The following is a 26,218-nucleotide window of genomic DNA, read 5'->3' as shown; positions in this document are numbered from 1 at the left end:
AGTAACAAATATTATTGAACTTTAATTTTATCAATTTTTCATCTATTTTTTGTCCACAGAAATTATAGTTAGAGCCGGTATTTCAAAAATTCTGAAATTATTTAAAAGTTAATGAATAAATTTTTAAAAAATATTTTACCGATTTAATTAGTAATTATACTCCGATATTGCTAAAAGTCACATATATATATTAAAATAAATTTTATTAATTTTTAATAAATCCTGAATTGGTAGGTTATGACCTCGTTTCAAACATATTTTTCTAGATTTTATATTGTGTTTATAATATTGTCACGAACTGTTCAGTAACAAAAAAGACGTTGCCTTCACAAAGTTTTATAATAACAAAATATTATAAAGCCACGAATTATTCAACTAGAAGTCTAGAACTGGCATAGCTGTGATTTCTTAATTTCTTTATTGCCAAGTAACTTTGAACTAAACTCAAAAAATAAAATAAAAAGTTTTACGATAGTAAAAAAAAAGTGCCTTCACAGCACTTCAAAAAACATAACAACCCACCTAACTAAAAAGTCAAAGCCTCAACGGCATCAAAAACCGCCCTCACGCGCCGCCACTCCCTCCCACGCGCTCCCCGTCGCCGACCAAAGAACTCCGACACAACGGACAACTAAAGTTGAGATGATCAAGCCACCCATCAAAACACTTTTTATGAAACACATGTCTACACGCTAACCTGCGCACACAGTCCCCATTCCTGAGCCGGCTCAGACACACCACACAGTCGGCGCCGCCAGCTCCGTCCAACGTTGTCCTCGAATTGTACGAGTACGAGAACATCTTGTTGAGGCTCAGCTGCTCGGCCAGGCCCGAGGAACTCCCTTGTGGTGAGTCGTCATGGGAGAGATTGAGGGAGTGCAAGATAGCGAGGAGGATGGAGCGGAGATAACCTACGCCGTTGGCGATGAGGAGGAGGATAAGGATGGGAAATGAGTCCGATGAAACATCGTTCATCTGGTTTTGTAGTCCCATGCTTCCACTCCTTAACTTTGTAATAAAATTATGTAGCCTAATCCTATGTATATATAGGTAGAGATGTAAAGTAAAGCTATGTAGAGTTTATAGAGCGTGGGAGATTTTGTTTAGATGGGGAACTGTGGATCGATGTGTTGTGTGTATTTATGGTACTTTGCTTCTCCCCTCATTCTTTTCCACATTGTTTATTTCAAAATTATTATGGCCTTTAGCGGTTAGCTCTTAGCGGATTGAATTATATATTCTGACTAATTGATTGAGATAGATGTTTTGATTAGCGGATTGGATTAACGGTTTCATGTAAAATTGTTTGATAAATAGTTGTTTCATTAGCTTTTTATGACGCATACCAAAACCGCTAACTCAAAAAACTCTTAAAAGTAGCTTTTTGAAAATTAGTTTTTTGAGTTCAAACCTCTATTTCAATCCGCTAACTATCAAACACTATTATTAGCAGATTGAAATGGTCAAACCTCTAACTCACCCCAAACCTCTAACTTTTCCCAAACTGCTAACTTCCAAACACGGCCTATATATAAAATTAAATTGTATTTATATTAAAATTTGAAATTATGTCTTTTAAAAAGATTATTGACCATTTTTAAAGTGTTTTGATAAAAATTTAACTTTTAATCTAAATAAATTAAACAATAAAAAATATGACAAATTAAATGAGAGGAGAGGTGAGGACCTGATTAGTGGTGTGTATGTAATACAGGGAGCGGTGGAGTGTTGGGACGAACGCCTTTCTTTATTGTTTTTATTTTTTAGTTATGCGTCAATTTTGTTGGCGTTTTATGCTCGGAGGGCGCGTTCAAAGTGTGTGTCATTTGTTTATTTGATGATTTTTAACTGTTTATGATTTGTTGTTTCTTATGCGGAAATGTTACATCATAATTATGTTACTCCCTATAATTTTGTTCTTAACAAAATCCTTTTCGGGCATCTAATGCTCCAACAAAATAATCTGAAATAGATTCTAAATTATTGTTTTTTGATTTACCAACTAAAGTTTATAATAATATTATATATATATATATATATTCTTTATATTCTTCTCATTTCCTTTTATAAAAATTTAAACATCAAATGTTACTCACAAAAATATAATTTATTAAATTATATTTTATGAAAATTTTAAAAATGTCGTAAGAGGGAACATAGGAAGTATATGTTTAAAATGGTATCTAGAAAAATTTGTATAACATGGACATGTGATGAGTGTTCCTAATATATTACATCCTCAATTGTTTATATTGGGTGACGAAAATTTTGCACGTATTTTAGTATTCTCATAAAATATTATATGATTTGATAAATTATTTTAAATGTTTTTTATAAAAAAGGAACATTTTTAAAATATTATATATCGAAAATACGTGAAACATTTTATTTTTTTTGAAACTAAAATACGTGAAACACTTGAAAAAAGTGTGAATAAAAGAGAAAGGATCGGAATACATTAAAAAGTTAAAACGATCAATTTAACTGAAAAAAGTCACACAAGCCCGTTTGATCGATGACGGGTGGGTTAAGAAAAGAGGTGATACGTCATACGTGGTGGAGAAACAGGGTGACAAGAGTCAAGCTCTAGTGATGTACGCCTGTAAATATTTGTACACTATCGTGTCACGTTTCCTCGCATTTCCAGGAAACCACCCAAACCAGAAGAGCAGAAGACAACTGTGTTGGAGACCGGGAGTAAACAAGAGCAGTATTGTCGCAATATTTTACACTCGTGCATAGTACAAACCGCGGTTCGAACCCGTGCCCTGTTTCAGTTCGATTTGTTTTATTTCAACGTGGTGATTTCTACAATTGAAAATGATATTCGAAGTGAAAAAGTAAGAGGAGAGTGATACAGTGGAATAGAAAAAAATTAATATTTTATTAAGAAAATTGGTTTAGAACATGACTAATAGCGTCTTAAAAATGAGATACTTGTTGGATGTGCCGGTAATTCAAAACACTGTTAGGATATTGTTGGAGCATACATTTCATTCAAACGGCTTAAATTTGAGTTTTGGACATCAATTTAGAACATTGTTGAACTCAGTGGCGGTGCCACATTAGGGCACCTGGGGGCTCGTGCCCCTCCAACTTTCAAAAAACAACTATATTTTTGTGGGTCCCACATGTATTATTAACAGATGCCCCCAGCTGAACTATGTGATTAGAGTTATGGTGCCCCTTTATACATTTGATCCTGGCTCCGCCAATGGTTGAACTTGTTCATATTTATTCACTCGTCCAAAATCAATTCAATATTTTCTCGAATTTGTCTAATTCTAGTAATATTTGGCAAATAAGTTATAGTTAAAATAAAACTTATTTTTTTGTAAAAAGTTCATATTTATATAATTTGAATTAAAATGATCATTATTTTGAAGAAAAAAAATATTTATTTCTTTTTTTCATAAATATACGCTTCATTCAACAATGATTTTAAAGCATGGCGGCAATATTTCCTCGTAAACCACCCAAACCAGAAGAGTAGAAGACAACTTTGTGGGAGACCCAGAGTAAACGAGGGCAGTCTTGTGACAATATTTTACACTGATGCAGTACACACCTCGTTTCGAACCCCGTACCTTGCTTCAATTCGATTCGTTTTATTTTCAACGTGTTTATTTCTGCAATTGAAAATGATATATTTCGAATTTCGATGTGCTCGCCAATGTAACTTCTTGGGCCCGCACTCGGACCATTCACTCTCTATGGACGTGATATCTTATATACTTATTCGATTTCGAATAGTTTGATTATTAGCTGAATAAATATGAGTTTTTTTTTTTTTGTAAAGAGCTGAATAAATATGAGCTTAAATATGATGAGTCGTTTGAAATCTACAAAATGTTCGGGTTTTTAGAAATCTTAAATCGTTACCAAATTATGAATTTATTATCTAGTTGTGATTATTGTTCAGATTGTTCAACACTAAAAAAATGATATGTTTTGCGATTTTTATCTACAATTATGGATCATATACGTTTTTAGACAGTGCACAACAATTTTGTGTCTCTCGATAGAACACGAAATTTCTAGTCTTATCAATGATGATAAAAATTTATATCAGCAAAAATTTTCACATACAAAAATAAGTAGTATGTAATTAGTAAACCTACATATTATAAAGATATATTATTAAAAATAATATTCATGAGTGGGCGAGTAAAACTATGCTTCGTTCAAGAATGATTGGAAAGCATGGCGGCAGCTAGCCAAGTGGAGTATAACTTGTGGTGAAGAGCTAATTGTCGTCCAAGATCTCTTAATCCAGGCCACAAGTTAAATACAGGTGTAATTTACGATACTATTACTCGATATTAAAGTGTGTGTATGAAGTTTTTGACCAGGCAAGTGACGGGTTGTACACAGTTCTTTTAGCCATGAAATGTGTACGTAACACATCTATCAAACGCTCATTTCCTTATGATTATGCTACTCCCTCCGTCCCAATGAATTGTATATAGTTTCCTTTCTGGGACGTCCTATCAATTGTATACATTCCAAAAGTAGTGAACTTTTATAATATAAAAAAGGGAAAATAGATTTTTATGCCACCCAACTTATTATTTGTTTAGAAACCTACCACTGAACTATAATTTTTTTCTTTTTTGCCACTAATGTTAGGTTCGGAATTTTTTTTTTGTCACCAACGTTAGGTTCGGATTTGATTATTACACCAGTGTTAATAATCAAATCCGAACCTAACATCAGTGACAAAAAAAAATCCGAACCTAACATTAGTGACAAAAAAGAAAAAAATTATAATTCAGTGATAGGTTTCCAAACAAATAATAAGTTGGGTGGCAAAAAAATCTATTTTCCCTATAAAAAATCATTACACCAACTACTTTCTTCCACTATCTCCATTCTATAATACTCCCTCTGTTTTTTAATATATGACGTTTGACTTTTTGGCACACACTTTTAAGTACTTTGACCGGATAGTTAAAAGTATTATTTTTGAATTTTTCTTTTTCTGAATTAAAATATACAATCAAAATTTTAATTCACAAAAAAAATCAATCAAAAATAATGTTTTTTACTATCCGGTCAACCCACCTAAAGTTACCTGCCTAAGTCAAAAGTGTCATATAAAAAAAAACAGAGGGAGTACTGATATAAACACTATTACAACCACTAATTTCCTCCGCTATCTCAAATCTATTATTAAATATAAATGGGTCCCACCACTACACCCACTTTTTATCTAACTTTACTCATTTCTTACACAATTTCTTGGTCTCCGTGTCCCAACCATTTGTATACAAATGACTGGAACGGAGGGAGTAATTTTTTTTTTCCCATCTTTTCCTAATTGTACATTTTTAACTTTAAATTATCAAATTAACTATTTTTTTGAGGATTCTAAAAAACGCCAATTTAACTGATTAATCTCCGATTAATCCTCAACAACATGATGTAAATAAATAGTCGAAATTTCAGGTAAAAGATGCGTTTGGGACGGTGGCTGGGCCATTTAAACTCTCAAAGATATCTGCCGTGAATCGTGATGCTCTCGAGTTAAACTTATTAATATAAATCAACAAGTACGTATGATTTTAATTAATTTGATTAGTATAATACACAATTGGATTAAGGAGAATTAATTACATCGTTGAAGGCGGTTGCAGAAGATTTGAACATCCACCGGCCACACTCAGTTTATAATTTACTTAACACCACTTGTGAGTTCTTAATTACATTCTTTTAAAAACAATATTGCACTAACCTTGTCATAGACTAGGAATATTATTTTCATATTTAATAGGGGAGTCAAAGTAATTGTTTAAATTAGGAATTTTCAATAACTACAAGTCAACATCTATAATTCTTGTATTTAGTCGGTCATAATAAAACTTATTATTCTTGTACCCAGCTAAATCATATCATTTCTTGTACTTGTGTCTTTCTAATTTAAGTACAGAAGAAGAAAGAACAGCGAGTTTATGTGAGATTGTTATTTGCCCAGCAAGCGAACAAAATTCGTGCAAAGCTCAATGACTTTATGTGACAACCCGGGTCAAATCCCGAGTCTTTTTCGAAAATCGGGTCAAGTCCCGAATTCCGAATCCGAAAATAAGCCCAAATAACTGGCCCAACTGCAACAACTTGGGTAATCCACAAGCCCACCACATGCCACCAAAAGATCATGATTTGTTGGTGCAATTAGTAGTATTACTTATGCTTATAAACTGAACTAAAGTCTCCACACGACTCGATGTGGGACTGGGGTGTTACAAACTCCCCCACTTAAATTCCTGACGTCCTCGTCAGGCCGAAACGGATAGCCCATAGGCCCAGATCGAACCTCTCTAGCCATTGTGGGATAATACCGGCTGGCTTCGTGTCCCCGCCTCCGGATCTCTGTCCATTGCGGGATAATACCACCAGCCTTCGTGTCCCCACCTCCGGCAACTTGACGAATCAAGCTTTCGAGAGCCTGCTCTGAATACCATATGTGACAACCCGGGTCAAATCTCGAGTCTTTTTCGAAAATCGGGTCAAGTCCCGAATTCCGAATCCGAAAATAAGCCCAAATAACTGGCCCAACTGCAACAACTTGGGTAATCCACAAGCCCACCACAGGCCCCCAAAAGATCATGATTTGCTGGTGCAATTAGTAGTATTACTTATGCTTATAAACTGAACTAAAGTCTCCACACGACTCGATGTGGGACTGGGGTGTTACACTTGCAAATGAAATATAAATATTTTTTTTTAATTACTAGACATGTATTTTAATACAAAATATAATTTATACTTTTATATATATTATTCAAATATCTACTTTATTTAACTTGTTGCAATAATTTCAATTATACAATTTCTTTTATTATCTGAAATCATTTTTATTAGATTTAATTATCAAAATGACATGTAAGAAATTAAATAGACTTTATTACCATATATATAAACAAATAAAGTTTATATATATTTTATTACCATGTATGTGAAAAATTAAATGAACTTTATTAACATATATATAAACAAATAAAGTAATGATATCAAAAAATCCAATGAATTTTTAATTTTGTCAAAAAATTAACAAAACCCTGAACATTTTGAGCGCCTATATTTCCCGCTCCTCAATCAAAACATAAAAAACTAAACTCAACCATTGAAGAAGCTCGGGTTTAAATCCGGACCCATCTCAATCTTGCCGACCCGCCAAAATTAGGGCACCAAATTCTCCCTCTTTCAACTCTATCAGGTAATTGACTCAACATACAAGCAATCTCATTTTGTATCACTCTATTTTCTTACAATATCGCTTATGTTCTTTATTGTAATGTGTTAATTGCTAGTTGAGATATGTGGTATGTGCTTAATTGAAATTTAAATTTCTTGCTTTATAATGTGATTATACTATAATTTTGTTTATTGAAATGTAGTGTTTTGTTTGGATGAGGTCAATTACGAGAAATTTAAATAGTCACGTGCATATATGCCTTCACTCATGCTCGAACTCTCAATGATGTTTGGTGATTAAAGAGGGGCATATTTTTTATGCTACGGTTGTTTACGGGAAATGTGCGGTAGTGGGAATAGGATTTTTATTTTTTTGAATTTCATCGAATGTTAAATTAAGTCGGGTTTAATTTAGATTATGGAGATTAGAGTGAAATTGTTGTTCAGTTGTTACATCTGTAGGATCGGTGTTAGCGATGATTCAATTATTTGAATTTAGATGATGTGTTTTCGCGTGCTAATATGCTGGCAGTTTGTATAGATATTAGAAATGTAGATTGTCATGTTTCAGAGCATTAGAGCAAGGATGTGAAAGAAAGATTGGATTTGATCTAAAAAGAACATGACGAAAGGATGCAACGATTGGGTGGCAGAAGCGCGGATCCTATTATTAATGCAGGGACTTAGCTCCTTATAGTAGTAAAATGTGCTCATCTATAGCATCCGATATGTTTTGTAATGTTTGAGGTTGGAATTGCAGGGAAAGTAATCTGGAAGCCCCCCAACCCAACCCCTAGAAACAACACCGGTATCTAGTATCTAGGGGTGTGCATTCGGTTCAGTTAACCAATAATTGTACCGAATAATTGAAAAAATTTCGGTTCAGTTAACCAAACTTTATATTTCGGCTTGGTTTTCGGTAGTAAAATTTGTGAAATTCGGTTTTTCAGTAATTCGGAGTTAACCCAAAAATCGAATTAATAACCGAATTTCTTATAAGTATGAATGATTACTATTATTTATAATAAAGTATAAAACATGTACTTTACTGTCTACTCTCTTTCTCAGTTTCTCTTTACCGATAGGTGATAATCTGACAGATACACACGCTCTGTCACAGCTTAAACACACAGCTTCGATTATACACACAGCTTAAACATAGACACACGACCACAGCTTCGATTCCCCTATCAGTCTCCATTCGATTCGATTGAGGTAAATCCCTAATTGATTACTCGATTTTTGATTTTAATACACAGTTACATTCGATTCTATTTGATTTTTGAGGCTATTTCACAGTTAGGGTCTTAGACAGTTAGACTCTTAGGGATTTTTGATTTTGAATTGTTGATTATATTGTTGAGTTTTGAGTCTTTTGACAGTAGGTCAGTGTGCACTGGGCAGTGGCTTAATACTATTTTGTTCATGTCTTGTCGATGGATGGAAGATGGCTTAATCTATGTTTTAATTGATCTATTTATGTTTTATGCAATAATCATTAGATCTGTTCAACACTGTCTCTAATAGTCTTTGTATATTATTTGGGAATTCTGTCCTCTTGTTTTTTAAACATGATCACATGGTAAAGAAAATGGCATTTTTCATAGTTTTTTCTACCACTGATAATCTCAAGCAATACCATTCCATAACTATAAACATCACTCTTTTCTGATATTGCATAGTTTGTGATCCACTCTGGTGCAAGGTAACCCCTCGTGCCCAATCCAACAAATCTCCTTTATTTTTCTTAAAGATCTATCTTTCCAGTGAACCATTTGCCATGTATTCAAAAACCAGGAGCCTGTGGGCACCTTCTGTGCAAAAGCCTTTCAGCCTCACCAGGTGGAGATGATGAATGCTATTATGCTACCAATACTACTAACTTCAGCTTCTTTGTGACTAAAACGTATTGGCATCTCAGATATGTTTTCTAAGAAATTATCCTCTTCTGCTTCTTTAGGGAACTTTCTTTTTGCCGCCTCTATCCCCTCCAGAATCTATCCCATTGCCTCCGTTCCTCGAGACCTTTATGTACGAAACAAAGTCATTCCCATTATTTGAACCTTGCAAGCTTCCTACAGTATCAAAATGATAGCAGTTTTGAGGCTTCTCGTCATAAAACATAGCAAGACATGAGCAGTTAGCAAGACAATTTTTTTTTTTAATTCATGTCTTACTTTCATACAGACTTATAGCCACATTTGATGGCCACTTTTAACAACCTCTTTGGATTCAGTGGTCTGGTGTTTCACGTTGTATTTTCTGTTACTTGTTTAGGCTGTAAACTTGAATGTGTTGGCATGTGAACTTTAATATTTTAAATTTTGTATTCAGATTTCTGATTGTAAACTTCAAGTTTCTGATTTCTTTTTTGCAATTTTGGCATTTTATTTTAAAATTCTTTTAAATTTCGGTTTTCGGTATTATTTCGGTTCAGGTTAAAAACCTAATACATTTCAGTAGTGATTTTTCTGCTAATTCGGTTTCGGTTAACCGAACAAAATTGGGTTCGGTTCGGATATAACCGAATGCACACCCCTATTAGTAACGAAAATTAATTGATTATAAATTGGTAGTAATTTTGGCAGTCACTGATTGCTGTAATTATAAATTGCTTCATGTTTTTGCAAAGCAGGACAGGGTAAGAACTCACAGGTTAACCAAAGATGACTAACTATTTTGACATTGATGATATTCTGGCCGAAGATGAGGTTAGAACCACCTGTTTGTTCTCTTAAAGTTCTCATTATTAAATATTAGTTCTGTAGAAGGTGCGACCCAATGTTTTGAAGAGAATTGGCACTTGCATGCAGCTTGTACCAGCTATTTTCCGTGAAGCTACAAACGGAGTTGGCCTTTTTGATTCTACCGACGACACGAACAAGGTAATGCTCTGAGGCTGTTTTAGTCGACAAATAATTCTTGTGAGTACACTATTTGATATCACATGGGGTTTCTTGATATAAGGTAGAGCCAGGTTCAAAAGTAGAGCTACCATTTTGGCTTGCTCGGGAACTACACTTGAGGCAAGCAGTGACAGTTAATGTTCCCCCTTGTTTCAATAAAAGGTAAATGCTTCAAAGCTGTGAATTTAATATTGATGTGTAATAATTTCTATTAGATACTAGAGTAGTATGCTTTATAGGTATTCTGTTCTGATGTCTATATTTGCTGGACTCTAGTTTTGAGTAGTTATTCTTTGTGTGTTCGTGTGGAAGTGTGATTACTTTAATTTGTCATGTTGATATGCTTTTAAAAGGTTCGTTCTTTGCCAGAACACGTGAGGAAATTGATGCTGATGCTGCGCATGTGGATTTAAGGAGCCGTTGTCCATATTTTTATGAATTAGGATACAAGATTGCACCATTGTGAGTTCTCTTATAGTTGTTCCTTTTTAGCTATAGATGCTCTTGAACTTAATAAGATTTAGAAGATGGTTACGCTAGACCGCATAACTACTGTTTACAAACTCTGTTCATAGGAAATATTTAGGTTCCATATTCTCTTGGTTTTGTTATAATGTTAAGGGGTTTTGGTATCTTTTGTGGAAGAAGGTAGAAAGCCACCAAAAATTTATGAAAGTATTACTTTGACAAATCATCAGTCATTACGATGCTCAAATTTGTGCTGTAAAATTAGAGAAGAGATTTCATTACGATTGATGAAAAAGGCAGTCTTATGCTGATCTGGTGGAGTTCAAGTGATGTTTGGTAAAAGAAGTTGAAATGTTTATTCGGAATCTTATTCAAAATCCTCTAAACTGGCCATATTTCTCATAGGTGTATATGGTACAAGTCAACACAATTACAGTATATCCGGCTAAGTTCGAAATTTGAGTTGCGTGGTCCATGTATGTACTATATACAATGTGTATATATGGTTTTCGAGGCTTCGAGCAACAAGCTGCAAAATCGCTTAAAACCTGTCCATATTACTGGGTTTCTTGGCAGTACGAAAGAGGCATGAAGCAAGTAATTAACAACTTATAAATCATAACAAATACACGTCCTGTAGTCAAAGCTAAGGTCATGGGTCCGACACTCTGCTTTTGGATTGAGGACTTACAGACTTAATTTATCATAGGTTTCATATCTTGTATTGTCATATGTTCTTTGAGAATATACTTAACTGAACCTATCAAAGACATCATTTTATTCATTAAAACATTACTATTATCTTAAGTGTATGATTGGATTTGATAAAATATTATGTTAAGAAGCATTTGTATCTGCATCTGAATTCTTTTATTGCTTTCTTGATTATGAAATTGATATACAAACGTGGGTGCTTACAATTTAACTTCACTTCTAATGTTTGTTACTTAGCGGACATTTGTTTCTGACTAATTTTCTTCTTGCTATGGACAGAGTTGGTGATAAAACCATAGGACTTGTTCTCTTGATCGCATTTAGAACCAGGTACAAGGAAGTACTGATCAAAGCTCATACAGCATTTGCAGTGGCTCCGACATTCTTAAGCCTTCTAACAGAAGAAGAAATCAAACGTAAGATTTAAAACTAATTTTACTTTTAATCTTCTCAATTAACATTATAACATAAGTGATTTTCACCATGAAGTGTACAAGGCAGCTCAATCTTCTGCCGTTGCATTTAAGAAATGGCGTGTGGGCGGCCCAAGATTTCAGAAAGCTTCTGTACTTGGGAGGAAACGAAAGCCGGCTGAGTAGGTAACCAGCACCAGCTAAGAGAGTTAATTTTAAATTGTAACTATATACAGAAGATTTATTGGCTTTTACTGCCGTTGTTGGTTACATCATCCTCCTGAAGATTATTATGCAGGTTAACATGAATTTAATTTGCTTGTTTCAATGAAAAACTTAAGATAGTATGTCTCTCGTGCACAGATGGCATGCAACCTGAATATCTTGTTTGTCCGTAGTCCTACAATAACAAATCACTGCTTTCTTTAATGTTTAAGCAACTAAGAAGACTGAAAGATTAGTACATTTTTATACCTAGTGCATTTACATGTAGTTCGAGAGTTGCGTTCGCTTCTGTATGCTTGAACTTGCACACAAGGGTTTCATATATGGACAGTTCAGAATAAGAAAGAGAGGAAGAATGAGTAGGGGATCGGATCGGATTCGAGAGGGTGGTTATTTTTAAAATAGATGATAATAAGAAGACTTGTGAAGATTATGGAATCTGGACTATGCAGGTATGTAGTTAGCACCAGAATGGTTATAAACTACTTGCAAGATTGCTCAAGAATTAAAGTGATCACAAATACATAAACTTTCTTTTTGTGTTTTATTATTCTTTAATATCAAGGGATTAGCAATTAGCTTATTTTTTGCTTCTTTAAATCAGTGAATTTGATTATTGCTCTACTGGTATATCCGTATATAGAATCGAATGTAGTTCCTCTTGTTTATTTTCTGTTTTTCTTGAATATAGAATAGGATGTCCTTACATGCGTCTAAACGGCTTTTGGCTTATTTAAAAAAAATAAATTAATACTTATAAGTGAAAAAATATTTATAAATGAAAAATAGTTTTTATTTTATCTGTTTGGGCCTTTTTTTATATTTACATATTATCGGGTATAAAAATTATTAATATAATAATCAAAAATATCAGAAATTAACTTTTGAAGTGTCCATTACATTTTTATAAAATTACATTTAAAAAAAAATCACCAAAAAAATTAGGATTTTCAACTTCTCATATTCTGACTTATAAGTCGAAAACTACTTATAATTTTTTTACATAAATGGGATAAATAAAACACTTATGACTTATAAGTCCAAGTGGATGCATTCAATTGTGATTTTCAAGGATTTTTTTCATTTATAAAATCTAGATGTATTTAATTCGAATTTTGAAAAATGTATTAGAATTCTGAAATATTCAACCAAGAATTTAAAAAATATTACAAAATCTAGTAATATTCAACCAGGATTCTAAATTACACTTAAAAATGTGATTGTATACCATTGACATTATTTAAAATCTAATGATTGTCAAATGTTGATGGATATTTTTGAACTTATGGATTTTGTGGATTGTTCAGTATATTTTAGTTTTTTCTTAAAATCTCACCAAAATCAATAAAATGTAAAATACAGTGTTTAAATCCCAAATTCTTTATATTAACTTTGTATCATTTTATCTAAAATCTGTATAAAATCAATCCACTAAAATTTATAATTTATATAATACACTTTAACTAGAAACAATCCTAAGCTTGTATCATACATAATAAATATAAATTTACCGTAACGTGGAAAAATAAAAGTATATAGTAGTATCTGATGAGATACACTAGAGAAGCAAGTTTACTTAATTGATACTATTATTTACAATTTTCAACTACTTTCTGGTGGAAGTTAAAAGGTAAGTAATTAAAAGTATCCGCAAAATCCAAAACTTCTATTTATGCATGCACAGACTGTAAAGCACAATAAGTATACGAGAAAATATAGAAGATCATACCAAATTAATATCCTCATTAACTCGAAACAAATATGGCAATGCAGATGCTATAATTCTCATAGATGCCCAAACACAACGAAGAAACCAAGTAAAATGAGCCACACTATGTGAACCAGCAGAAGAGCTTGACCCGAAATCGTCCCGTTAACACCGTCTCCAATCTCGCAGAATCCTATTTTGGCGACCTGAGCGCCAGCGCACTCAGCGTCAGCACAACCGCACCAGTAGGTCACACCGTCCGCACCGCAAACGGGGTCGGTTCGGAAGCAGCTGACGGGGCAGTTGACGGCAGTAGCTGCGACTGGACCGCAGGGGCGGTTGACAGTGGCATTGGTGAGAGAGAGCCGAAGTGAAGTGGATTCTGATTTGATTTTTGCGGAGAAAAAAGTGAGAATTATGAATGTTGCGAGGAAAATATAGAATTTCGACATGGTGGTCGAGATTGTTGGGAGGAAAAATGGGTAAACGGGGGTTGACAGAATGGAGTGATGTAGTAAAAGAATATTTTGTTCATGATCTGGATGCCATAGATTAGTGAAAGTAAATTTAGATATCTCTCGATTTGAATAAAAGATACATTCTATCTTAATATATCATAATTAAATATCGGATTTTCTGATGCGTGTTCATATACACTGACAACCTACTTTTAAGTTAAATGACAGATTTTTATACGCTCTAATTTGAGTAACGATGGTCTATGCAAAAAACCACTTTTGAGTTAAATGACAGATTTTTATACGCTCTAATTTGAGTAACGATGGTCCCCGTGTATGCACAAAAATATTTACGACTCGAGGACCCATCACATGTCTAAAATATGATACTCCTTCCGTTCCCACAATTTCTTATCGAATGGATTGGACATGGAGTTTACGAAATATGTATAAATTAGTGGAAAAGAGAAACAAATGTGGGTGAAGTGGTGAGACTTATTCATTTTTAATGTAGTAGTGAAAAAAAAACGAAGAAGTAGTGGGACCTATATTTTATATTTGATAAGTTTTAAAATATAAAGAATTAGATGGTACACCCCAAAAAGGGAAACGTAAAGAATTGACCGATACTGAGGGAGTAAGCAAATTGGTATATATTATTTATTTGTTTTAAGTTATAAGAAATCAAATAGTGTTTATCTAACCGATTAACGTTTGTAGTTATAAAGAGACCAAATACTCTTTATCTAACCACTGTGCCCATGTGGAATGTTACACTGACAGCTTATGTTTACTCAAAAAATGCAGGGGTTGCACGTACATGCTCTGACTGCAAGAAATCCCAGAAAAAGCTGTTCATTTGTTCCTCATTGCAGATTTAAATGAATCCATTCGGCCTCTTGTATGAGCCTCGTCATAAAGAAGACTAAAGAATAACCATTGACTGCAACCTTTCTGCAAGAGCTGCTTTGTTATTGCATCCTTTATCTGTGAATGCATTACTTTTCAAACCATTTGCAGTATGGAATCTTAAAGTTTTAGGAAAACTGGTCACTTAATATGGTAACAGAGCTCTCGACCCAAAAATGGGCTTTCGAGTGAGGGGGAATTTTAGAATACAATATGATCCTGGTAAGTTCTTCTCCTAACACCTTGAAGTTTTAGGAGAATTGGTCACTTAACACATCTTGTTAGTTGTTACAGGTGAGACCGTGGAAATGACGGCTACATGCCTTTGTCCGAGTACTGTCATAGTATGGAGTATTATCTGCAAGAGACGTGCTACAAGACTTCATCGCTGACTTTTTAATAGCTGCAATGCAATTCCACTTCAGGCCAGGCAGACGGCTAAAGTATCAGACTGCTTGCATTTGATTATGACAATTATCTTGGTCTGGCATTTCAATGAATAGATTTCAGTGGGAAATTCTCTTCTCTCAAAAAGGTTTCCCTTTCTGATTTTTATATTATGCCACAAATCTTGGTTGGCATTTCATTAATAAGTCATGACACATTAAAATTTGATTTTTATACGATTAGGAACCAGAATGGCAGCATATCTTGAACCAGAAAACCTCGATTGTCAAGGCCTTTCTGGAAATTAATAAGAGCTGTTCAATTAGTTATGAATCAACCTACGAAACTAAATCACACACAATTCACTACATAGGAAATGGCATTTTGGAATGCTTTTTCCTCCATGTAGTCCTTCCTCTAACAATCTCTTCGTTCTTAACTTCTCCTTTTGTTTGCAGAAGATGTGTATACTTTATCTGCATCCCGTTTAAGGATCTCAAGCTTTCATCAGTTGTTCTGTTTTCTTCATCAGGTTCAGAAAGTGATTGAACTATATCTGAACTTCCGCATTCTTTTCTGTATTCCAGAATTATATTGCACAGCTGGTACTGCTCCATAAACTCGTCAGGCATTGTCTGCAGAATGAAAAACATAATAGTTTCAGCTTTGGTTTTTTTCAAAAATTATCTTACATTAGACTCGTTTGATGTTTTTTTTTTTTTACCTCGAGCATCCATCCCACATACTTCACATTATTTACATGGTGGTTCATGTCCAAGTCACTCCTCTTTGCCTGTAGATAATAAAACAGAATTATCAGCATGCATTTCCTTACAGTTTCATGCATATTAACACATGAGTTCTTGTCATAAACTCTGAATCCACTTTAAGATAGTTTACCTTCAAGCTTGAAGTGCCATGTTTTGCAGTGTCATCCAACTTCTTCATCTTTTCAGGAGTGTCTTCCATTATTGCTTGCTTCTCTATGAACCATGGTGATAACTCCGCCCTCACTTCATCGGGCATTTTAGAGAGGCGCCTAGTTCTCTTGTTCATCATTACCCATGTACTGCTCAACGTCGCACCATTACTTAATTGGAAGTGATGTACTAAATCTCTCAAGACAGTAGTGAATGAATAAGATTATATCTTGACACACATGTTATTACCTTGTCGCCCGAGCAAATACAACGCCTGTGGCCTGTGATCTAAGTTCCCAGTCTCTTCGCATCCCATTTTTCCCTGATGCTCCAACCCAGGTGTCAAGTTGTAAGACCTCTCCCCTGCACAAAAGAAGCATATGCACTACTTATCTAGACCTTGTCTTTCAATCATCTTTCGGAACATTAAAATTGCGTGTTTAAAATTTTGGTACCATATTGGATAATCCTCCACTTGTAACTGCAGTCTTGAGACAACCCACATGAGATCATTTCTTACCATTCCATGTGTGGCACCAAATCCGTCGCCCAATAGTCCTGACATCCAGACATGATTTAGTGCTGTTTCCTGCATAATTATCAGTTACAAACAAGAATAATTATTTATGCAATCACATTTTGTGTAACAAAATTGGAACAACTAAATAGTATCTGTAACTACTTGTTCAGGTGAATCTGAACATTAGAACAGAAGCGAAAAAATAACTGTTTACCTGAAGAAGGTTAAGGATGCTCTCTAATGTTGCAGTTTTGTCAGGTCCAACTTCATAAGACCGAATAACCACCAACTGTCTATATCTTACCCCGTTCTCAATAATGCTGCCTTGACGATGAGGATCCACAAACTGTTTCGTGGTTGGAATATTCTGGCGTGTCTGTTTCAAATCCATGTCCACATTTTCAATGACATGAGGAACAGTGGATACAGTTGAGGCTCTGATCTTTGTAACAGCAGACGTACTGCCATTTCCGCGGATATTAAATTTTGGCAGTTTCAATTTGCTCAAGTAGTGAATGTCTTTAGCTAAAGAGTAACTGATATTATAGCAAGCATGATAAGAGACAAAAGCAGAAGCCATTTCTTCTCTTACTGCAGAGAGAAAAGAATGAAAATGAGCTTGGTGTACTCCATTGTATTTATACTCCTTTAATGACACATCCAAGAAACAAATATTGGAACTTTGTGTTTGATGACTTGTCAAGCTGTTTTAGTTCTAATCGACATGAGATCGAAGAAGACAACTATTGGCTGCATGACATTTAAAAGACTAAATATATGAATCAGCAATAACAAAAACTGAATGTGTAATTTCTAGTTTTATGTAATTTAGCTGAAATTTTTTTATGTTTCAGTAGCTATGAACAAACAAACAAACAAACAAACAGGACATTGGTTATGATGTATTGACACCTTGTTTTGATTTTATGCTGTTCTTAAGTTTGTAAACTTGCTAAAACTACCACTAGTAAATCCATTAATTTGACATGCATGTATCCAGGATTATCCCTAGAGTCGTAGATCGGAATCTGCATGCTACAATCTGAACTAAAAAAAATTTACCCTTCAACTATTTGAGGAAACTCAGAATGTAAAAACTATCTGGTGCCAAAAAATATTGACCGCGAACAGACTATAGAAGTTAAGTCAGTTCTCATTTATTTGTTGTAGTCTGTAGACTAACCGTGCTGTCGTGCAAAGAATACAACCTCTACTAGTTCTTATGTAGTTCAGGCTCTCAGTTTACCCTCGATGAACACGTGCTGCTGGAGAAAAAGTTCTGGAAACCCAAATATAGGACTGCAAATTGAAACTACGGAGAGATACTTAAATAATTAAATTCATATAATGATCAATTTAATTGAATAATATTGAGCTTTCACCTTTTCTTACAAATGTATTGATTCTCTTGCTGATCACAGAAGAATCTGATATTATTTTCATAGGTTTTGAGGAGTTGAAAGAACATCGATGCCTAGGAAGTAAAACAAAGCACACCTAGAAGAATTTGTATAGATCAAGGCTACAAGACAACTAAGATCATCCAAGAACTATGGTACCAATGCAGAGAAAGGACGTTGAATTAAAAAAGGCGACAATTCTTTATTAAAACTTATATTTCATTCCTCGGTGTGAATGTTCTTCTGATGTGAAAGTTAGATATTCGAAAGCTCAATTCCCTACTCATAAACGAGCATTCCTATGCAATATCTCTGGTGTTATTATAACAATTGCAGAATCTTGTAAACTAAAAGTTCTGAATTCAAGATCATCTACTTTATATGTAAAAAATAGTCCAGATTCTTGTATTGTCAACGTACAGGAGACTCTAGAGTTTGTATATACTTCCGAGGATCATAGAAGTTAAATTTGTTTTCAAAGATTGTGACATGATTGGAGCATCTAGATGGAAAGGATTACGGAAGACAATGGCGGAAATATGTGAAAATTTGATGCTGATACATTAACTTTACTATTGTATTGCTTGTGTTCTGGATGGTATACAGAACAAGCCCAGACAAAAATAACTCATACTTGCTGCTACTATTTTGTCGAAACTGTGGATGATATCTAAGAAGTGAACAAGTACCCCAGGTAGTATGTGCATGTTAAACGAAGTGCGGACGGAGATAAGCAGAAGGAGATGAGAAGAACAAGAGACTCAATCCTGATAAGTTCACAGGTGAGACTGATACAGCTTACAAGAAGACACAGACACACTACAGATCTCTCCAACAGACAGACGTCAAGAAAGACGGGAATTTCCAGAGCCCGTGGCCTTGAGAATCATCATGATTTTTGCAGGTACAGTGCTAGAACCATACCGGTAAATCAAGAAGCCATAAAATAGCGTTATGCCTAAACGAAAAATTGTTATGCTGAGTGCTTGAAGGAATCATTATGTAGGGAACATTTGATTTTACTAAATATACAATAATGCAGTATCCATCCTTTTTTTTTCTTTTTCTATCCACTTCTGGACTGGAGGCTTTCTGTCATGACTTACAGTTTCGAGTTCTGTCAACATTTGAAGGTCCATGAGTATCATATGATGGACTGACAGAATTTCACAAGAATCACTTCCAAAATTATTTTGAGAGAGCACATAAATAATTTGGCAAGTTCCCAGATAAAGGAGATGCTCATACTTTAAAGGGAGAATCATGTCAACATTTTCACTTGTATAGATAAATCATCAGTAATGGCAACTTACACTCAAGAATGTGTGGTTCTGGTTGGTCACATGCATCGAATTCTTGGATGAGGTGCTACATCAGTCTATAGAGCCACTATGGAGTATATTTAAAGACATCCCCTCTTTGATCAGGCCACTCTGAACATGTCGAAACACCTGTACAAATTTAAACGAAAAGAGAGGAGTACAAGCAATATGATGGAAGAATACAGTACATTTTTTCAAGTTCTTACTACCTGAGCTTATAAAAAAAGTAGTCACAGTTATATTTTGGCAATAGAAGATGAGAAAAAGCTAGAGAAGAATTAGTATGTCAAAAGAATTTGAAATGAAGAAATTTTGCCGGTATCTAGACAACTCAATCTACAGAGCAGCTTCAGGAGTGGCATGATATTTAATATAATATGATCCTGATTCCTGGTAAGCCCTCCTCCCAACATCTTGAGGTTTTGGGAAAATTGATTACTTAACATGGTATCAGAGCTCAGGCTCGCCTAGTAAACCCTCCTCCCAACACCTTGAGGTTGAGGTTCTTGGAGAATTGGTTACTTAACAACACCACTGGCCCATCAAATTTCTTAATGGCCTAACACACTACAATGCCATAAAACAATCGAAAATTTAGAACAAGAGAGTTCCCCAATGGTTCATGCATTGTTTTAGCCTGAGCTTCAACATCATTACTGAGAGGTATGCATTCAAGGTATCTGGTATTCATTTCTTCACATAGTTCAAAAGGATTAAAGGACTCGAAGGCAGATAGCAACCATTTTCGCAACAGCTCACTAACTTGTTCGTCTTGTTCCAGATTTCTTATCTTACAAAGACCATCAACAAAAACATTAGTGATAATATCTGGTGGCACTCTCTTTTCTAGCATTTCTGCTTGCAGATTTGCAGACTAGATGCAATGCAGTTAAGTTATCATCAAGCCTCTGTTCACCACTTTTCGAGTTGAGCATGCACGATCATCTGGCTGCAACACGTTATGCAACAAGTTATGCAAAATCATTCTGCGGCGCTTGGCTAATTCCTAGTCTTCCGAGAAGCAAACACTAGAGTACCAAAACTAAAGTAAAATGAGGAACAGCTCGACAGAAGAAAACTTCAGAAACAACCTTATCATAGGCTAGCTAGAATATGACCACATGAGACCACTGTCGTGAAAAATGAAAATATGATATTTATCATTTCAGAGCTACAACAACGACAAAAATAATACAAACAAAAGTGTAAATATGATAATAAATATGAATACTAAGAGACATATTATAATAATATAATCATTTCATACAAATTTGGTATAATAGTAATAAGAGATTGATAAGATAATACATTTTTATATATGTATATATTATTGCGCTGCGGTGCGGTTTGAACCGCACTAGGATTATGTCAAACCGCAACCCGCACCGCACCGTGCGGTTTGTGAAAAATTCAAACCACAACCGCACCATGAAAATTAAAAACCACATTTTGTGGTGCGGTTTGGTGCGGTGCGGACGATTTATGCGGTTTGGGCGGTTTCTTGATCTCACCTCATGCATTGGCTGCATTCATTTCATTTGTTTTCTAGCAGCATTTCCTACCTCCCAGGGACACTGCACTAAAATATTTGATTGTAAGGCAACAACTTATTACAATATTCGAACTTGAATTTTTAGACTTTGAGCAGAAAAAGTTCGAGCTGAACTTATATTATTTGTAAAAATAAGATTTTGAAAATTTTCAATTAACAGATTAAGGAGGATATTGACCAAAATTTTGAAAGTCTGATTATTGAAATTTTATATTGGAATATCATTAGTATCAAATTTTTATTTAAATTGCAGTAGTAGTAATCATGCATATTAATTAATAGTACTGAATCAATGTAAACTTTTTTCCAAAATAATAAATGACCCAGGACATATTAAAACATACCTCCATAATCAGACAACATATTAATATAAATCTTTTCCTCTTTTTGATCAGATTGAGAATTTAATCTATTCCTTTTATTACTCAAACATACACATAACTCGTGCTTTTATATATAATAATTGATAATAATTGATAATTGATATACAAAATGCTTTGTACTTATCGAAAAATCAGAAATTATTGTTTGGGATTTTATACCATGCCAATCATTTTTTAATTGAGTTATTGACCATAACACAATTGTCATTATTGCTTTTCGACAAAAAGAAAACTGTTTTTTTTTTTTTTTCCTCTTAGCATTCCCGCTTAGTTATCCTAAAAGCCAATAAATTATATTACTCAAAAAAGCAAAAAAAAAGAAAGAAGAATGAAGAAAATATTCCATATTTCTTACCACAGTAAAAAAAGTGAAAAAGACAAACTCTTACTCCTGCGGATAAATTAAGACACATCCTCCTGGTCAATCGCATTTCAAACCCTAACACACACATCTCTGTCTCTCTCTCTCTCATCTCTCTCGCCGCTATGTCTTCTCGGCGACTTCTCGCCTCTCTCCTCCGCTCATCTCTCTCCAAATCCACCTCCAAGCCCTCCCTCTCCTCCACCCCCACCTCCCGCTTTACCACTCGCAGACTCTCCCCCGCCTCCACTCTCTTCCCACGCGCCGCTACCTACTCCACCGAAGCCGCCGCTCCCCCCGCCTCCTCCCCCACCGTCTCCGCCTCTCCCAAATCCTCTCCCGGTGGCGGAAAGATCACCGACGAGTTCACCGGCGCTGGCGCCATCGGTCAGGTATGCCAGGTCATCGGAGCAGTCGTCGATGTCCGATTCGACGACGGATTGCCGCCGATTTTGACGGCGCTGGAGGTGATGGACAACTCGATCCGCTTGGTTCTCGAAGTTGCGCAGCATTTGGGGGAGAATATGGTGAGGACGATTGCTATGGACGGTACGGAAGGTCTTGTCAGAGGTCAACGCGTGCTCAATACCGGATCTCCTATTACCGTAAGCTTTGGATCACATTTTTCGAGTTTAGATATATGTAATTGTTGATTTATCGTATTTATGCTGATAAAAAATGTCGATTATTAGATTTTGTAGATTGTGAACTTGCGGATCTCCTGAATTGTGTATTTATAGGTAGATAGAAATACTTCTGTGTTATATTGTTGCTCGATTACTGATTTGAAATGTTTTGACTATTGAATCTTGTGTGATTGTAAGTCTGTAAGTGGATGATTTACTGAATTTGTTGTATGTATTGATATGTGTGTGTTTTAATATATTTTTAGTGTCTTGATTAGAAATGTTTTGAATACTGGATATTTACCGAGTTCGATGTATTTAAATATAATTGATTAGAAATGGCAAAGATTTGAGATGTAATGTACATATATTGTTTACGAATGTATTGTTCAAATGCAGGAGGATTGCCAAGTCTTCACATGATTACTTTGTTTTATTTTAAGTGTAATATATGTTTGTATATTGCATATTCAGCTATATTATGATGTCGTTCATAGTTCTCAATTCCTATTGTTGCTGACATTTGAGACTAAATATTTGGCAAAGAGAAGAACTTATCATGTTAGTTTCTTTATAGTGATTTACCCTGTTAATTTATTTTGTACTGTTACAGGTTCCTGTTGGGAGAGCTACTCTTGGTCGTATTATGAATGTTATCGGGGAACCGATTGACCATAGAGGCGATATCAGTAAGTGAACTATCTCATTTTTACAAACAAATGGCTTAATAAAGTCCAATTCGAAAAAAAATCTCACGTGTGTTATATTTTTCTACTGCAACAGAGACCGACCACTCCTTGCCTATCCACAGAGAAGCCCCTGCTTTTGTTGAGCAAGCAACAGAACAACAAATTCTTGTCACTGGTATCAAGGTAATTTATATTGGACTTTTTATTTGGTGAGGGGGGGTGAACACTTATAATGTTATTGTCCAGGTATACACATGTATAAGCCTAATGAGATGCTCAATTATAGGTTGTTGATCTGTTAGCACCATACCAAAGAGGAGGAAAGATTGGTTTGTTTGGTGGTGCTGGCGTGGGAAAGACCGTGCTTATTATGGAACTTATTAACAACGTCGCAAAAGCTCATGGTACGATCTTGTTCAAATTCTTATAGAAGTTCTATAGAGTCTAATGTTTTTCTTACCCATCTTTACTTATATTCTTTGTGCAGGTGGTTTCTCTGTGTTTGCTGGTGTTGGAGAGCGTACCAGAGAGGGCAACGACTTGTACAGAGAAATGATTGAAAGTGGTGTCATCAAGCTAGGAGAGAAGCAGGTTAGTTTTACTTCAGTTTATTTTTTATCACTCATTGTTTCCTACTAGTTTCAGACCTAGTAAACTGTACTCAATTACTTGTGTTAAATCAGAGTGAGAGCAAATGTGCTCTTGTCTACGGTCAAATGAATGAGCCCCCAGGTGCTCGTGCTCGTGTTGGTCTTACTGGTTTGACTGTTGCTGAACACTTCAGAGATGCTGAAGGTCAAGATGTGCTTTTGTTTATTGACAACATTTTCCGTTTCACTCAGGTACTGTACCCTGCTATGAGAATTTTGGAATTTTGATTACAGTAGCATCTTAATAATGTTCTATATGGTTTTTCTTTGTCTCATTTTCTTGCAGGCTAATTCTGAAGTGTCTGCTTTGCTTGGTCGTATCCCATCTGCTGTCGGTTATCAACCAACTTTGGCCACTGATCTTGGAGGTCTTCAGGAGCGTATTACTACAACTAAGAAAGGTTCCATTACTTCTGTCCAAGCTATATATGTGCCTGCTGATGATTTGACAGATCCTGCTCCTGCAACAACATTTGCTCACTTGGATGCCACAACTGTCTTGTCCCGTCAGGTTTGCACTTCCTGTCTCCCTTATGTTGACTTACTAGGTACTTCTTATTAGAAATTTATACTGAAGTTGACAATTTTCTTAACAGATCTCTGAGCTGGGTATCTATCCAGCTGTTGACCCCCTTGACTCTACATCTCGCATGCTCTCACCTCATATTTTGGGAGAGGAACATTACAATACTGCTCGTGGAGTACAGAAGGTTCTTCAGAACTACAAGAATCTGCAGGATATTATTGCCATTCTGGGAATGGATGAGCTTAGTGAAGATGACAAGTTGACTGTTGCTCGTGCTCGTAAAATTCAAAGGTTTTTGAGTCAGCCCTTCCATGTTGCAGAAGTCTTCACTGGTGCCCCGGGCAAATATGTGGAGTTGAAAGAAAGCATTACCAGCTTCCAGGTGATTGTTATTTATTTAATGGTTGTTTAATTGGTTCTTTTTAAATAAGTAATTCCTCTGTAAATGCCTTGTTATGATGGGGAGATGTTACACCTAGCTGAGTAGAATGTAAGAAGTAACTTCCTGTTGCCAGTAGCACAGTAATCGAGCCTAAATATCCTTGGTGGGTCAAGTACACAAGAGAGGACATACTAATTTCGATGTATGCTCACGTTTTGTTGTATCATGTTGTTCTGGAGGTGGAAATGATACACGGACAAAAAAAAAAGTGATTTCATTAGAGATAAATAGACAATAAGAGGATTGTAATGTTTATAATGGAAAAAGGAAGTGGTACTCGGTAACTCGGTTATTGACCATTTCCATCATAAAGGGTTTGTTACATGTTTTAATGCACATCATGTAGTATTATATTCTTCCCTTGCTTACAGCATTACTGCAAGTTTATCAATGGACCTGTGTTCAAAAGTAGATCTCCTGCTTATTCATACTTTTATAGACACCGGGACTCTCTCGGGGTGCCTTCGTATATCCTTTGCATGTACAACAGATTTAGTATGTGCAAGCTCTACTTGTTTATGTTTATGATGTTTAATGTTTTGTTGCCTCATGTTTGTTTCAGGGAGTTTTGGACGGGAAGTTCGATGATCTATCAGAACAATCTTTCTATATGGTTGGAGGTATTGAAGAAGTTATGGCCAAGGCAGAGAAGATAGCCCAGGAAAATGCTGCCTCTGCTTCTTAGACAAATGACACCTGACTTCTTTTATATCTAGATAATTGCGAAAATAATATTTTGCTGAATGTTGGCTATGCAAGTGCCTGGAGTTTAATTTTTTTTTTCGAAAACCAACTGTGTTGGGATTTTGCTTTGTGTCTTTTGTCCTTTTACAAGATTGTACCTGAGCACTAGAGAGCAACAGAGTTGAATACCACCCATAGGAAAGCCCCTTTATGTTTCATTGTTTCACAATAAGGGAATGATGGTGGACCTGTATATTTTCATCCAAGTGTTACTTTCTCCATATTGAACACCTATTTATGAAATCTCTTGTTGAAATTCAAGGTAGACAACTCTCTTGGTTTTTTTTTTTTGTTTTTTTTTGAGTTTACGAGTTTAATGTTCACTTGCAGTGAAAATCTGCAATATTCTTAATAGCTAGTAATTTGGAACTTTGAGCAATTTGCATAATACATATATTTACTAAATTGTGTCAATAGTTTGAGACAGTTGCTTCTCCTTTTTCCGTCTTAGGCAACTTTGAAAGGTTTTTGCAACCGGAGTGTATTTAATTGAGATTATAATAAATTGTTTTTAGTTTATGGATTTTAATGAATTAATGAATTGCATGTGATTTTGATTTTGTGTGCAATTCTTGATTTAATATCACAGAGTTGATAGAATTTAAGCATAATGTTTCAAAATCTCAATTAAATATTTCAAGATTTTAATAGATATTAAATAATCTCAATTGAATATTTTTCATAAATGGAAAAAGATCGTT

At 35.0% G+C, this 26,218-nt stretch overlaps 4 protein-coding genes across 9 annotated transcripts; 2 read left to right on the top strand and 2 right to left on the bottom strand.

Annotated features, from left to right (window-relative positions):
- Nucleotides 1-390: 390 nt before the first annotated feature.
- On the bottom strand, nucleotides 391-1,133 carry LOC108198659 (E3 ubiquitin-protein ligase RHA2A). Its single transcript, XM_017366434.2, has one exon. It carries the CDS (start codon nucleotides 991-993, stop codon nucleotides 565-567), a length of 429 nt encoding a protein of 142 aa, XP_017221923.1. The 5' UTR covers nucleotides 994-1,133; the 3' UTR covers nucleotides 391-564.
- Nucleotides 1,134-7,073: 5,940 nt separating this feature from the next.
- LOC108197664 (DNA replication complex GINS protein PSF3) lies at nucleotides 7,074-12,009 on the top strand. Of its 6 annotated transcripts, XM_017365349.2 has the most exons (9): nucleotides 7,107-7,216; nucleotides 7,766-7,900; nucleotides 8,315-8,409; nucleotides 9,830-9,905; nucleotides 10,008-10,079; nucleotides 10,162-10,262; nucleotides 10,470-10,562; nucleotides 11,562-11,698; nucleotides 11,772-12,009. In XM_017365349.2, exons 4-9 carry the CDS (start codon nucleotides 9,861-9,863, stop codon nucleotides 11,879-11,881), a joined length of 558 nt encoding a protein of 185 aa, XP_017220838.1. In that variant the 5' UTR covers nucleotides 7,107-7,216; nucleotides 7,766-7,900; nucleotides 8,315-8,409; nucleotides 9,830-9,860; the 3' UTR covers nucleotides 11,882-12,009. The 6 variants fall into 6 exon arrangements, with proteins under 6 accessions (XP_017220842.1, XP_017220836.1, XP_017220837.1 ...); XM_017365347.2 differs by lacking the exon at nucleotides 7,766-7,900 and having other exon boundaries at nucleotides 7,080-7,216; XM_017365348.2 differs by lacking the exon at nucleotides 7,766-7,900 and having other exon boundaries at nucleotides 7,089-7,216; nucleotides 8,280-8,409.
- Nucleotides 12,010-15,592: 3,583 nt separating this feature from the next.
- On the bottom strand, nucleotides 15,593-17,413 carry LOC108198530 (palmitoyl-acyl carrier protein thioesterase, chloroplastic). Its single transcript, XM_017366286.2, has 6 exons — nucleotides 17,037-17,413; nucleotides 16,758-16,891; nucleotides 16,552-16,665; nucleotides 16,283-16,451; nucleotides 16,107-16,175; nucleotides 15,593-16,017 (listed from the first exon to the last, which is right to left on the bottom strand). Exons 1-6 carry the CDS (start codon nucleotides 17,400-17,402, stop codon nucleotides 15,748-15,750), a joined length of 1,122 nt encoding a protein of 373 aa, XP_017221775.1. The 5' UTR covers nucleotides 17,403-17,413; the 3' UTR covers nucleotides 15,593-15,747.
- A 4,478-nt stretch (nucleotides 17,414-21,891) lies between these two features.
- On the top strand, nucleotides 21,892-25,778 carry LOC108199576 (ATP synthase subunit beta, mitochondrial). The gene is made up of 9 exons (XM_017367461.2): nucleotides 21,892-22,445; nucleotides 23,080-23,155; nucleotides 23,250-23,338; nucleotides 23,442-23,559; nucleotides 23,643-23,746; nucleotides 23,839-23,997; nucleotides 24,092-24,316; nucleotides 24,402-24,713; nucleotides 25,336-25,778. The coding sequence occupies exons 1-9, from the start codon at nucleotides 21,966-21,968 to the stop codon at nucleotides 25,456-25,458; spliced, it is 1,686 nt and encodes a 561-aa protein (XP_017222950.1). The 5' UTR covers nucleotides 21,892-21,965; the 3' UTR covers nucleotides 25,459-25,778.
- Nucleotides 25,779-26,218: the final 440 nt, after the last annotated feature.

This window comes from Daucus carota, chromosome 8 (genome assembly GCF_001625215.2).
Source record: "Daucus carota subsp. sativus chromosome 8, DH1 v3.0, whole genome shotgun sequence".
NCBI classification, from domain to species: Eukaryota; Viridiplantae; Streptophyta; class Magnoliopsida; order Apiales; family Apiaceae; genus Daucus; species Daucus carota.
Note: the sequence above shows the minus strand (reverse complement) of the source record. Positions and strands in the feature narration are given on the sequence as shown.

Bases quoted from the DNA above. Each gene is read 5' to 3' on its own strand.
- LOC108199576 (XM_017367461.2), top strand. From the start codon at position 21,966: ATGTCTTCTCGGCGACTTCTCGCCTCTCTCCTCCGCTCATCTCTCTCC. The intron at 23,339-23,441 runs GTAATTTATATT...GCTCAATTATAG, and splicing joins TTCTTGTCACTGGTATCAAG to GTTGTTGATCTGTTAGCACC. The intron at 23,747-23,838 runs GTTAGTTTTACT...GTGTTAAATCAG, and splicing joins TCAAGCTAGGAGAGAAGCAG to AGTGAGAGCAAATGTGCTCT.
- LOC108197664 (XM_017365353.2), top strand. From the start codon at position 9,861: ATGACTAACTATTTTGACATTGATGATATTCTGGCCGAAGATGAG. The intron at 10,563-11,561 runs GTGAGTTCTCTT...TGCTATGGACAG, and splicing joins GGATACAAGATTGCACCATT to AGTTGGTGATAAAACCATAG. The intron at 11,699-11,771 runs GTAAGATTTAAA...TTCACCATGAAG, and splicing joins AACAGAAGAAGAAATCAAAC to TGTACAAGGCAGCTCAATCT.
- LOC108198659 (XM_017366434.2), bottom strand. From the start codon at position 993: ATGGGACTACAAAACCAGATGAACGATGTTTCATCGGACTCATTTCCC.
- LOC108198530 (XM_017366286.2), bottom strand. From the start codon at position 17,402: ATGGCTTCTGCTTTTGTCTCTTATCATGCTTGCTATAATATCAGTTAC. The intron at 16,892-17,036 runs GTAAACAGTTAT...ATAATTATGCAG, and splicing joins GCATCCTTAACCTTCTTCAG to GAAACAGCACTAAATCATGT. The intron at 16,176-16,282 runs GTAAACTATCTT...TATTATCTACAG, and splicing joins ATGGCACTTCAAGCTTGAAG to GCAAAGAGGAGTGACTTGGA.